The sequence below is a fragment of the Nomia melanderi genome, chromosome 4 (assembly GCF_051020985.1).
Source record: "Nomia melanderi isolate GNS246 chromosome 4, iyNomMela1, whole genome shotgun sequence".
Taxonomy (NCBI): domain Eukaryota; kingdom Metazoa; phylum Arthropoda; class Insecta; order Hymenoptera; family Halictidae; genus Nomia; species Nomia melanderi.
In genome coordinates, this window is record NC_135002.1 from 15533781 (window position 1) to 15548839 (window position 15059).

The following is a 15059-nucleotide window of genomic DNA, read 5'->3' on the forward strand; positions in this document are numbered from 1 at the left end:
TCTGAACCATTTCAATCCATACCGTCGACAGAATTTTCGTATTCGTAATTTTATAATTATTAAAATTAAAAACCTAACTATTAGGTCTAGATCTTAAAGTTCAAAGTCTTGTAAGGTATAAACTAATCTTTCTACAAGCATTATTTTGTCTTTCATTGGCTCCAATATTATAATAATGAAGATAAGGCATAATACATAGAAAGAGATTAATGATATTGAAATTATGGAAAATATGGTTTTGGAAAATATCACTTTTGACACAATATTTACTACTTTGAAGCAAACATCTTTTTCCTCAAACATTTTTCGGGGAACACAATTTTTCTCCTAACATCATTAAAATGAATTTGGTACGAGCATTGGAGAGTTTTTACCCTACAATTTCAGGAACTGCATGGCAACGTTAAAAGTCCGACTTTCGACATACATATACAGTCCAGAACGTAGTTATAAACATTCTGCTACCAACGAGAAATTTAAAAATAACTTAAACGCTTACCCTGTCCTTGATTGTACAAACAATTAAAAAAGCAAACTCCGTTTTCATTCGACGGTTAATTGAGTAAGCTTTACAGCTCGTAAAGTTCCCAAATAAAGATATAAAGTGTTAACAGATGAAATATGAAGAGTATAAATTCCGCTACTGTTAAGAAGATTTTACCATAAACTAGAATGTTTTCTGGGAACATGTGCACAGCCGCGAGACCGTGCAACAACGCTTTTGAAATCCTTTAAGGAGCGTCCGCGCGTCGAATGCATCCCAAGATTATTCAACTGGTGCTTTCGCGACTGTACGCGACGACCAAAATGCGCAACTCAGCCACAGAAAGCAACGGTAAAAGAAGAGAAATGAGCATGTACCTTAAGAGTTTCCTGCAGGTTTTGTACTCTACAGTGCATATACACTTTGGCACCGAGCTGTACAGTAATGTTGCTCTCTGGATCTTCGAAAAAAGGCCTGGGTTCCGGGGTGCCGCCAGTTTCTGTCGCCAAACTTTCCACCTCGTATACCTGTGAACCAAAGAAAATATATCATTCAGCGCGTTGACTGCCACGGTGTTCACTGGTGACCGGAGCTTTGAAATGACTTGAAAACAATTATAATTCATTAGACAACTGACGTCGAATAAAAATATTCAATGACGTAAATAACTAGATAATATTGTAACGTAAGAATTGTGGTATCAAATAATTAATAATTATTCCTATTTATCTTTGTTACAAAGGTGCAAGTGGTACATAAAACGCTGATGTTTTTCCTGGCAGTCAACGTGTTAATTAAGGTAAAAGCACCAACAATTGACCAGTTAAGAAAAATTGTCTGCGTAAATAACAGTAAACAATTGCTTCTTTATTAAATAGAGAGACTCTATGCGTGAAAATGCTGTTTGAACTTCTTACATTGTGTAACAAAGTGAATTTTTATGAAATAGTTATATTATCCAAATTGTATACATATTTTTGAAAATTCAATACTTGCGTCAGAAGTTGATCATTCTTTAAAATGAGAAAACTAGTATTTGACTATATGTTAGTTAGCAGTTGACCACTTATAGTAAAACCAAAAACACTAAAGTTGACTACTTTAATATCGTTTATTTGCAACGATTATGATAAATTACAAGTAAAAGGACAAATACAAATGAACAGAAATTAATTCGATGTTGGACATTGGAGCGTACAACCAACGTCAATGAAATAAATTGTTAATTTCTACAATACACAATTTAATTCAGGTAAACGTGTTTCGGTAAAAATCTTATTTTTTACGTTTTCCTGAAAAATGGTCAACTACTGATACCAGGTCAATTACTGGTGCCTTTAGCTTATACTTTTATTTCTTCTAAGCTACTGACAGCTATAAAACATTTTGTCAACTTATCATTATAGAATAGTTAAAAATATCATATACGAGTAATATGTTACCATATGATTCGATTAGAAAGAATTCAGAATTTTTAGGTTGAAAAGGAATTTATCAGAACGATAAAATTCAATGAAATAATTACATTACGATTGACATGAGGCTTCAGTATTTCTCTTGGTAAATATTGTTACGTTATTTAATCAGATTCCGATAGGATGCAATAGATAACGAGGGAAAACATTACACGCGTCTTTACTTCGCCACGACTTCAAACTTCGATTTTCGTTTCGTTAATGACCGCCTCGGCGCTGCAGTCTGTTTGCGACTAACTTAACACTACGCGTTCAAACTGCAAATAGGCGGGAATTATGAACTCTACACGTGTATTATAATTTCTTTGTAAACAGAAGTGTGAATAATACCGGTATATCGTGTTAATATATAGAAAACTACTATATACAAGTGTTCACAGTATTATTGAAAAAAAAATAAAAGTTGTATGACAAAAAGATGGTCAATCACTTGAGGTTTAAACAACGAGCCTCAGAAGTTAAACCCTAAGTTTTTAACTGTTAATATCTCGGAGCCAAAGCCTCAGTGTGGAAAATGGTACAGAACTTTTCCAAGCAATCTGATGTAATCTTCTTATTTCGCAGAATTAAATGAAACTAAGTAGTCGAAAGCAGATTTAGCGAAGTTAACGTAACTAAAGCGAATGTGATAGGGAAACTGGACAAGTCGGCAAATGATAAAATGACGCTTTTAATGACGTTTGCAAGAGTGGTGAAGAATTTGAATCATACGCGTGTTATTAATAAAAAAAAGTTATAAGATCTTTGGAACATATTCTCGAAGCTTTCGAAAATTTGTGATAACAACGAATAGTAATAATAAGAAGTATTGTGATAAGTAGAGAATGTAAAAGGTCAGTGAGAAATATATTCACCATCAAGATTCAAGTGGAATATTTCAGAAATTATGGGGAAACGTTTAAATATTTCACTAAGCAGAGGTTACATAAACGTTTAAGGCACTTTGCGAGCCATCAAGAACAAGATAACATTTTGTACAGCATACAGAGTGAAACGGAGCGAAAGGTATGGCCGTAGCTTTTTCAAAAGACATTTTAACTCCTCGTTCCAATTATGCAGCCGACTTACCTCGGTAAAAGGCGAACTGAGCTCATGCCAGAACGACCTCGGCAGGTTTTCCAGTCCAGGAAACGGCTTAGCACCTGAAACAATTTAGAACCAGATTATACACTTCTCCGGCTAAGCTTTATTACTTGGATACAATCGTATAATTAAACCTTGACCGCGAATTTAAGGTAACCTTGTTGTACCTAACTGTTACAGTTTCATACAAAGTAGAGAGGAACAAAAGATTGTGGCATTCGACGCGGACAGCCACGAGCCTAGCGCAGCAGCGCGGACCGTGGAGAGAGTCCGTCGTCTTTTCGATCGTCAATTGTCTCCAGCGTGGATCCAAAAAATGTATAAAAGGACGGATCCACGCTGGACGACATGAGAGTTGTGTAAACCTGCAAGCACATCATTACGGCCCCATTCCGTGTAAAATTGGGTGGTCCTTCGACAATAAATTTAGACGGCACGAAGTGCAATAATTAGGGTCTAGTTCGTACCCTGACACTAACAGACAGTAGTGTTATTTAATATAAAAGATATTTTCTGGGATTTCGCAAGAAAACGATTCTAACATTTCCTTCAACATAAAATGCAAGATGCAAATTACTTCCAATTTACAGGTGTTGCCAGATACAAACAACTAAATATTTTTTGTAGAACAAGAGTTGCAGGAGATGTAACTTCAGTGACCAGCCTAACTTCATTCCTGTTGGTCCATAGATTGATCTAATTCACTTGTTTGTTCACAAGTCAAGCGCGACTGTATTCTACTTGTCTAACTAGATAGTTCAAATGCATCAAATGATAGATCTATCCAATTTGCACTTCGTACTACCTCTTGTACCAAAAAAAAGCGATCATTCATATTGCGATTGTTACATGTTTCACGTTAAATCAATAATTTTTGCATAAAAATACAATTCTGAATGTTTTTGATTGATCAGTTTTCACAGTTAGTATATACTTGCGTATACAGCCGCCTGTTTTTTCAAAAGAAACGGCTCAGAAATACAGTGACAGTCACAATAGCTGCCAATCCTACCATAATCAATCAAACCGATGACGTGAATGCTTGGACTCGATTGGAACTATTGTAACTGTCATTGCAGCTTACGAATATTTTTTTGAAAAACAAACTATGGCTGTTAAATTACTGTATTCATCAGCAGTCACAGAAATTTTCTAAAATTCTTTAAGTAAGAAACAATATTTTTGCTGAGATAGAATCGTTCGCATAACTTCACAATTGTATGTTATAACAATTCGATTCTTCTTTGATACGTGTCACACTAACGATGGCATCATGGAGATTTGCACCACGCAGCTTTCTTATCGATCCGGAGACAGAGTAACGTCTTGTGTCTAGGATCACAGCAGGATAAAACAAAGCCACGTCTCGCATTGAACGCGGCTTACAGAGGTGATTTATAGTGGCATCCTGGGGAACTTTTATTATCAGTACAATCGCCATGCCTTGTTCCAGCACCATTTTGGTTGTTTGTTTTGCTATAAAACGTTAACTGATGGATACTGGAAAAATTCATTATAAATTGAAGTGACAACTGATAACAAGAAATTGATACAATACTTCCTGGGCAGTTCGAGTTAAAATATCAGTACTAAATGTGGGAAGCTATGTTTAGAATTATTCAAATGAGAATTGACTGAAATATCTCTCATGTGTAGAATTATGCATAATAAATAATAAATAATAATTAGTATGTATAAATATTCAGTATAATAAACAGTTTCGAATTATGTTATACTCTACCTAAATAGAAGTTTATTTGGGTATCCATATCACTGTGATATCGAGCATGAAACTAATAACACTAAACATTTCTCTGTTACTGACCGCACTTTCATCATTTTCCGAAAATTTAGTATATAATCCGCATCAAATAATTTACGCTCAAAGATGATTATTCAATTGATTTTAAACTTATAGATAATACAAGTGACTTAATGAGTAATGATGTTCTCTCAGTTTTAACGTATATTGAATCGAATAATCATAATTATACAGAACACGTGGCAGTTAATGGTTATTATACATAAAGCCTATTTATTACTACAAAGGCGACAATCTACGTAACTTCAGTGTGATTTTCATAAAATTACTAACATTCTAAATAGGTACAAAAATTTATAATTAAACTCGACAGAAAATATCTTAATAAATTGTTATCCATACGCGCTTGCTTATATACTACTTCAACTTGAAATAAAGATTTTCTAGAATAACGAGTTACTGTTCAATCTTAAATTTCAAATATTAAATTTCGGTGTAAGTAAAGTGTTTAAAAATAAATTATTAACAAATACAGCAACAGAAAACGAAACAATTTATACTCGTACATCATTTTGTGAAACATTGTGCATAATGTAATATTTAAAGGACGATATACACGATAACAATATTAATAACATAATACCCCATAACAATATTACCATTAACACTAACAGTCCTAATATTAATGACAATATTAACAATACAAGCAGGAAAAAGACACAGAGAAACCAATCGATTTTTCTATATCCCCCTAAACCAAACACACAGTCATCACCACCCAAAGCAAACATTGTTCTTAAGAACCCTTTCGCATCGGAAGCGGGTCAAGAGCATCTGCCGCAATTTCCATCTAGCGCGCTGAACCCAGACAAGTGGTCCCTTAACAGGGGATCTAAGCATCCGCTGATAACAACGTGAACCGCGGGTTCGCGTGCCCGCGTTCTTGGCACGAGGTGCAAGGGAAGAAGTAATAAAGTCAGTTTCCAGTCGGCGGGGCCCGTCCTTTGAATCGAAATCGAGAAACTAAGTAATCTCGAGCGTTATAAAGGACGCGGCTTGCAGGAGACACAGTCAGCCGGCGGGGAAATAAAATAAAGAAAGTGGAATCCGGAAGACCGCAAGGGAACGCAATATCTCTCCATCAAATTCGGCGAGCGAAACGGCGCAGGGGGCCGGGCTCGATGAACTGATTCGCTCGGAAAGACTTAGAAAAGATCCCCCTCTTCATCCCGCGAAAGGAAGACTTCGACGACGAGCGAACGGCCGCAACCTGAAAATTATTTTCCCGGTTGATCGGTTCTACCGAACTACAAGCAAGCTACTCTCTTTCCGCCGAGTATTCCGTAGCAATTCCTAACCGTGGCCCCGAGGTCCTAGCTGCGACACTTTGTCCCATCTCTAACCTTCTAACTATTTCGCAAAGAACGACAGGATAATCCTTGAGAAATTTATCAGCTCCCGGGCGAGAGGACCGACTGTCTCCCCGTCTCGCTTCACCCGGTCCTTTCCGGCCGGACCAATCTCGCGAGGCGAGTTCTCCCGGTACAGAGGCAGCGCCAAGAAAAGGAATGAAGGGACTTCTAATATCTGCTGGAAAGACGGAGCACATAATCTCCCCGAAAGGATAAACCCAGTCGCCGGCTCGGATTTCGAAATACGTCCGCGAAAGCAGCGCAGCGCAGCGCGCGAAATTACACGACAAGATGGATTCGGTAGAAAATTGTTTGGGTCTGTGGATTTCGCGGCGCTCTGATTGGTCATTGCATTCGCGTGTATTCCTTGGTACGACAGGGGATTTTTGAAACGAGAAGAACTGAGTATAAAACATTTCTTATATAAAATAAAAGAAATTATGACAAATGACAAAAAAATTATTTTATAATTTTTTTCGTGTGTAGCATGAAGTAATTGAAAATAATCTGTAGGTTCTTGGAAGTATGTGATTCAACCGGGTACTTTACACTTCTGTGTAACACCGGGTTTAATGTAGGGCGAATCCTGATTTCCTTAATTCCTCTTATGCGGTTGCGAATCCGCAAGTTTCCTTTCAGGAGCGAAAATTAGGCTAGATTCCAAGGCGAACAGTGTAATTGCACTGTGAAAAAGTCTTGGATTCCAAAAAATTAATATGATTCACTCGTGGAACTTCTTAAGGGCTAATTAACTTAGAAACCGAAAAATAACGAGGTCAGTCTGGCGCGCCAGTCTCCGAGAAAGGCTAGAAACTGCTTGAAATAAAACTTTGAACGACTCATTAAACAAGTGATAAAAGAAATGAAAGTGGTACTAAAACGATATTTAAACAAAAAAATATCGATGACATTAAATTATTTGAAATAATATTTGTCGATAGAAACAACAAGCATAGATATTAAAAACTCCAATTTCTCATTGCACAGTGGAATAATTTCAACTAACAGAAAACAATTTTAAACAATCATTTGCCGAAAAGCTCGAGAGCGGAAAAGTTTACAGACGTCGAAGTTGCTATTCTATATGAAAAATAAACAGAGGTTTCGATTGGACTAACGGGAGTTAGAAAATATTTCCGAGAACTCGTTTCGATGAGAATACCGGGGACAAACAGTCAATTACGGGTATAAATTATTTTTGTCTTGTTTAATCGTGTTCATCGACCGTTGTGTCCACACATATAACAAAAGAGAACACTATCTGTCGGTTTCCATAGCAAAAAGATAATTTTGGCTTTTTCGGTTCGACGGGTGAAATTAAAAAATTTATCACACGCTCTTCGCGAAAATAATGTATGAACTGTTCAACGCTATTTCATCGCTGCTTTTTCGTGATCCTTTTTCACTTTATCGAAACGAATAAAAATTGCCGGTTCGCGGTATTACCAGACAATATGGAGATTGAAAAAATTCATTGATCAGCTTACCGTATGATACTTTGAACTGTCGCAAGACAGATAATCCTATTTATAAATCATGAGCTCTCTCAAGGATTTTTGCAATTGTTAAAATACAATGGATTTCTCCCTTTCTTCGAGTCTGAGATTTCTGTCCGTAATGTAAGGACCACCTCGGACCGAAAACTGCGTCGAATGGAGGTCGGTTTGTCGCCCTATACAGCGTCGAATTTATGGTTCCTGTCTGTAGCCGTGAGATTTATGGGAATCCGATGCCTTAATTGGAAAATTATAGGACAATGTCTGGGAACCGACCGTTCGGCCTGTAGCTCGTTATTCAGCGCGTATAATTTGACCCTCGTTGACTTTTCAAACAGCATTTCGTTATTTCTTTTCCTGGGTAGACCCAGGTGTCGCAACATTTCAAATTCGAGGAGTGAAGTTAATGTTTACTATGACAGAATTGTAAATAACGTCGATGCTGTAAAGGTTTGAAGCATTTCTTTACATCGAAAGAAATTCGATTGTTAATTTCATTCCAATAGCTACGTGTTTTACAAGTTTTATTGTAATTTGTAGTACTATAATCATATTATTATGATAAGTAAGTAACATTTTAGAGCTTTTCAAGTATTCCGACATAAATTAGTAAAGTATGTATGTATAGACATGCATACTATATTGAATTATAGCTGAAGCAAATTCAAATTCCAGAGTGAAAATCCAAGAATACTTGGAGTGTAAAGTATTAATACTCCCTTCTATGGAGAAGTCTTTGGCCAGATCGCTTTGATGCTTCATAACGTCATACTTCAGTTAATCCTCTGCAAATTTGAAACATTCTAATGTTTCCTTCCATTATCTTGGTAGTTATTGTTAGAAGTTCTGGAGAAAAATTTAGAATAACAGCTATAGATATTTTCTAACAATTCTATTTATGGGAAATTAATAATATTAAATTTATTAACTGATAGCTTAATTCATAACTGATAGAAGTATTATCGAATATTCAAATATTTTTTAGAACAATTATCCGACTGATGCTCTAATTTTCTGTGTCACTTCGTTCGTCAAAATTTGAACTGAAAATCGACAATAATTAACTAAAGGCATAACTAATCTAAATTTCTTGTTAAGTTTCTACAGTCATTTACGACATGCGATTGAAGTTTCGTGAATTGTACTTAACATGTGTCAAAAGACTTTAAGTGGTTGATATAGTGGTTAACTTGGATCTGATATATAGATAACTAAGTTTCCACGAAGTAAATTTCACATTCTATGTATCGGCTAAACTTGAAGTAAATTAGGGTTCATTGCCCTTGGAAAGATGAGGTGAGCCATCTTAGGGTGCATTATGCGGTAAAGTAAGTGTAACATGTATGAGACACCTAATACGAAACCTCCAAGTATTTCCATAAGGAAGTGCTGAAATGTGGTCGTCTTTAGGACTGCTAGATCACATCGCGTCTTCGCCCGTGAGAAATTAATATTCACGCTCATGAAACTATTTCGAGAAGATATCGTGGAATTTACTTTCATTCCTTTAATTTATTAAAATTCCACAATCTGATAACTACATCATTAAAAACAAGTTACCTAATAAGTTTCAACTAATTCTCATTATTTAGATTTCCGGATGAATCATTAACAATCTGATCCCTGATCAATCGTATTCTCTTCTTGGCAAAAGATGTTTTAAGTATAAGACCATTAATTGTATCTAATAGTTTGAGATTAAAATTCTTAAAGAGATTTAAATTCTTAAGCAGAACAAACCACCGAAAAAGAAAGAAATTCATTTTTGATAACTTAAAATTAAAATTTGATAAAAGTTACACAGAACGGTTGTTCTGTCGTCGTCTTAATTCTAGTGATACTCTGTTTTAATTACCTTAGGAAATTAAGCACAGTCATAGGACTTTATACTTAGAATTCTATTTCTAAATTTTCATCACTTCTTTCGTGAAGAAAATTGAAAATCTGTTTGCGTACTTACCTAGCGAACCGGCGGCACACAAAAAGTGTAGCTGGTGAACCAAAAAGGAGGCCACCACGGCCGAAACGCGACACAACATCGTAATCGATCCTCAACTCATCTCTGTTTAGACAGTTGGAACTCGGTGCCTCTGTTCTCCTGATCTGAAATGCACATATTTAACATTGAAAACACACTTGTACTTTCATACAAGTCTCTGTATTATACAACAATTTTTTGAATTAATTCAATAAAAACCAGAACATTCTACGAAAAAGCTTTCAATAACAAATTCAAAAATTGCATGTACGTACCAACCAGGGTATAAAAATACATTTATGTTGAACGAAACAATACAATAAAGTAAAACAAAATTATAGCTTAGTTTCACTTTTTAAACAAAATAAAATTAACATAAACATAATTATCACAATTCAATCTGTAATATTGACACATTGAAGAATGGTTTCATAAATACAGTGTACTAATTGTTTACTCTTTACACACAAAGTTATACAGAATTGCATTGAAAAAAAAATATTGACATATTCTTATCTTCGCATCAAGGCGAACCACATAATACAAATTGATATCTGAAATTGAATCTTATCGCACGGTAATTAAAGATAAAGCTGGGGTAGACGGATGCGGTCGTTAATTATACTCGATTCTCCCCCAACTGTACAATACCAAACGGTCCTAGCAAGCCTGTCGAAATCCCCCCGGACTTCGAAATAACACATCCGGTTGCCCGAGGCTAACCCAATCGGGTTCATGAGACGCAAAACCTCCCAAGGCAGAGATCAATGCGCCAGCCAGCCGATCCATACACGCCTCTCGGAAAAAAGGGTCGACACTTTCACAGATGGATTAACAGTTTAACACACCCCGCCGCCTCGTGTGTCCTACATTTTCCTGAATAGAGCCCAATCAATTTTTGACAGCCTCATTTCCACGCTAATTGAAATTATAATGATTGTCTAAAAGAAAATATTCATGTCCTATTGATCATAGAGTTTTGAAACCGCGATATAATGAATGAAAAGCAATTTCGAGTTTTCAATATAGTGTCTCGGTCAAAAGTATTGTTAATCACTGTGAAATTTACTTCTATGATTAAAAAAGATTAAAAAATATTGCTGTGTCCACAGTTTCCGCTGTTTCCCGCGCAGTGCTCACAGCACCAATGAATTAAATTAAAAACAAATAATTGATTTCAATCGTCGTTAGCATACAATCAATTCGCATCGTTTTCGATACGTCTATTCAAAGCATGGTTCTGTTCAAATTAATTATAACTTCAGAAAGAGTCTTCTAATCATATAGATATACTATTCGTAACTAACAATTTCAACATATAAAACATAAATATTTAATTAACAATTCCGTTATTTCAAGGCGATTCACAACTTTCATTACCAAATATCAGTTCAAAACTAAAGAACACATCTCCTCATCACTGCTCCACACATATAATACTCATACGCCATTTCGTATACCATTATTAATAAAACTTTACAAAAACATCACCCACGAAATAAATCTTCCACATAAAAAAAACTACACTGACACGTAACAAAATCAATCCACAGACAGCGAACGAGTAAAACCGTCGAAAACAGAAACCCCCTAACGATAAATCCGAAGAAAGGATCAATACAGGAACTTTCAGCAACAACGGGTTCGCTGGCGGACAGCGGGATTCCCAAAAGTCAATCGCCTCGAACCACGTATGTATGTAGACTCAAATGCCGAGGGTAAATCAGTCGGTCGGTCCAAGTCAAATAGAAGATTGTTACCACGAAATTCCGTGTGATTCAATTTGACCGGAAGTTCGAACGAAAACACGGCACGCCATCAAGTTCCCCGGTGCCGCTCTAATGAATCTATCCTCGACTTCGTTCCTGTCTCTCCCTCCCCCCGACCCTGTCGCCCCCTCGTCCATCAGCCAAACGGAACCCTCGTTCAGTGGTCGTCAGTCTAACGCGTCACACTTTCTGCCGTTCCACCGCGTAGGAAGATCCTTTCGCGCCCACTCCCCTGCTCCCTGACTCGTCGAGCAAGAGTAATTTCTCGCGTTCTGGTGCCCTGGCAACTGTCGTTCCTCCTGGAAATTCGAAATTATTTCAGTGTCTGGCGCAGGTGTTGTTACCGTAAAGAATCGCGAACGTATGGGGGACTCTTCCGGTTTGAGATTCACTTCCAACCCGGGAACGGGCATCGTTTCTACGGGCTCTTGAGGTAAGACGGTATTTTCGGACAGTGATGAAAAAGATGGACGACTGAGATACGACGGAAAAAAGCGAATGGAAAATTCGTTTGTAGTCGCAATGGGAGTCTATGAGGACTGAGTGACTGGAGAAGTTCAATTTGGTGTTCTTTTTCGAATTCGATGGAACTTTACGTTTTGTTGCTGCTTTCGCGGTGGATTTTAGAATTGTTTGACAATCAAAAAGATGTAGAACGCGTGGGACAATAATGGGGTAAGGAGCTTTTGTAGTTTGTAATATATTAAACATCTCTGTATTTCTAAAAATATTTTTGTAATATGAAAAATTCAAATACATACGTTCCTCGAATTTTTCAAAAATTATTCCAATCGTAGAAATAGAGTGTGTACTTAAAATTTTTAAGATAAGAAAAGCGACAAGTTCATTGCGTTTTTTTTATGTATCAATACGCGTCTCAGACGCTACGATTTCTCCTATCAGCGCAATAAAGAAAGGAATAAAGTGATAGGGTACCGTCACTACCAGATTACACCGACGCGAGTAACTTTCGCTTCTGAATGAGAAACATGGACCGTGCGAGCGTAACATGCGAACGAATAGCGTAATCTACTCGTAACCAAAGAACAGTATTCGTTTTCATTAGCAGGACACGACAATGCCTCTTTAATCCCCTTAAATTAATCATTCGCCTTGATCGCCAAACAAAAAGCTTATCTACGAATACTTCCTTACTTCTTGAAATACATTAAAAAAAGCCTCTTCGAGCTCCATCATTTGTTCAAACTTAAAAGCCTTTGAACATACTTTCCAATATTAAGAATGACTAAAGAAAATGAATAAAAATATAATACAAGTATTTTCGCTTCTACCTCTTTCCCCTAGTCTGTAATTAACCGCTATAACAAAATGATTTGTAAGATTGAAAGGCGCGAAGTTTTAATTGGAACGTGATTTTCGTGGAAAATTATCTCAACACGCACGCGAGTTATGCTACTCTCTATAGTCTAGTCCTAATAACTCTCTATTCACGATGATACAAGCTAGCACGCTGTAATGCTACGCAATCAACACGCCATGCGCTGCAGCCCGGAGCTAGCAACCTGCAATTTATCCTTCGCGTGGTTCTACAATTATCTGTGTAAAAAATTTCATTACGTAATTATATTAATTGGACTATTACTCGGGTGAAAGACAAACGGCGTCGACCGGGGTACATTATAAACGTATCCAGACTCCTGTAATTAAGTAGACCACCTTTGTGCGGCACGTTTTCATCAACCTTCGCGATCTTAGTGTCACGTAATTAACAATAAATCAATGAGAAAATGAATTCTAGGGATCAAAAAATGTTTCTATATTAAAGTTAGAATATACTTTTTTAATTAATTACTTTCTTATGTAAAGTCGTTCAATTTTTAATTATAAGTGGTGAGGTTGCGTTCATTAATATATTAAATAATATATTATAATATTTTATTAAAAGAAATCAATTTAGTCTTGGCAACATTTTAACATTAGCAGCATTATTGTTGCAAAATTGTAAGTACAGTTTATGTAGAAAATCAAATGCATTGAAACAAGTCTTTCGTACAAATTTTTCAACGATGTTATGTATTTAGGAGCAACCTGAAACTCCCGCAGACATTTACAACTGTAGCGAGCAGACAAGGATAACATTGGCCTGGGGTTTTTTCAGCTAGCAGCGGTGGAAAATTAGCCGATTACGAGTGCTTTGTCCTACCGTGCGAAATACACTCCCGTAAAGGCAGATAGACGACGCTATTTCTTTCTTGGAAGGTTTATGGCTGGGTCAGGGCTCAATGGAGCGTTGTCGTAAACCTCGTGCACTTCTAGGCGGGACTCAGACACTGAGTCATTTAGTGTAGCTGATGGCAGTGTCCCTTAGGTCCGCGATTACTCTGGATATGTGAGTTAAACTGATTTCTACGATCATCTCGAACTCTTAGAGTTAGACTCATCAATCTTAGCTATTAGAAAGCACTATTAAACATACTAACACATTTTCCTAATAATTTTCGATAATAAACCAATGAGAATACACGATCCTAAACTATTAACAATCTAAAAAATATTAATAAACTCAATATTTCCTTTTTAATTTTCAGAACTATTGTATACAGTTAAATTGATCTTAAATTATGCTTCCACAAATATATCATTCAATGTAAAAAGTCAAAGATCACCTTGAGAAAAAAAGTGGAATGTTAGAAACGTAACAAAATAACACACGCTATTACAATAATCACAAAAGAACATTAAAACAGAAACACACTGAAACTTTCTCTTCTTTCATTTTCTCAATGCATTTTACGGTACCCAAGGAAAATCGCTAGCTAGTATCTACATGAATACTCTACATAACGCATTGTTGACCGCAGTGCATGCCCGCAATCAATGAAACCGTGTAACCTGTGTATCCGCTAGCATCCTCCCTCTGTCCCCATGAACCTCCGCTACTGTGATCGAATATCATGCCCCAATCACGGTTACTAATAATTATATAATCACGACGACCTGTGACACGATAAACCTGTATCGGGTAGTGCAAATTCCTCCAGCAAATGTAAAGGTCTGCAACTGCGAGTGAACCGCGACAATCCGTAACGATACACCGTGACAATCCTTTGTCAAAGGGCGGCCGGAAGTCGCACGATTCAGTTATTCGACGTTTCACCGAGTAATACTCTAATTCCTGGCGTGCTGAATAGTTTACACGGCAGTTCCTTTGCCACCGATGCAATTAATAACTTGCAGCTCTAAAGCCGGCGGCTAATAGTGGTTAGTTTATCGAGCCCGCAGAGGTTTATCGAGCAAACATCACTGGAAACAGGAATCGGTTAGATCCATCGAGCAGAAACGAATCGATCCGCGGCGAACGGAAGACGAAGAGCACTGGCAAAACAGCGAGCAGCAGATTGATAAATTTCAGGATGTCAACCTGGCTAGGACCGTTTGTTTCACTTGGAAAGTTCCCCGTTGCGACAAACAACGGGAATATTAATAGGGAAAGGGACGAACCATTCTGCGAAAATCGCTTGAACCCCCAGCGACGGATACGTCGATTATAATTAATCCGAGTGTAACGTCCGCGAAACGATATTGGTTTCAGCCCGCGATACTCGTCCACATCAGAGAGCACATCCCTCGAATTATTTG

The 15059-nt window shown here is 36.9% G+C and overlaps 1 protein-coding gene across 2 annotated transcripts in view; it reads right to left on the bottom strand.

Moving 5' to 3' along the window:
* Positions 1–15059, bottom strand: part of LOC116425342 (zwei Ig domain protein zig-8) — a 382900-nt gene that overhangs the window by 252756 nt on the left and 115085 nt on the right. Inside the window, exons 1-4 of one of the 2 annotated variants that reach the window (XM_076366654.1) lie at positions 11451–11564; positions 9673–9815; positions 3028–3101; positions 862–1011 (exon numbers count right to left, since the gene is read on the bottom strand). In XM_076366654.1, coding sequence (XP_076222769.1) covers positions 862–1011; positions 3028–3101; positions 9673–9751 — 303 coding nt within the window. In that variant the 5' untranslated portion in view covers positions 9752–9815; positions 11451–11564. Of the gene's footprint in view, positions 1–861; positions 1012–3027; positions 3102–9672; positions 9816–11450; positions 11565–15059 lie in introns of those variants that run through there. The other variant, XM_076366653.1, reaches the window with a different exon arrangement.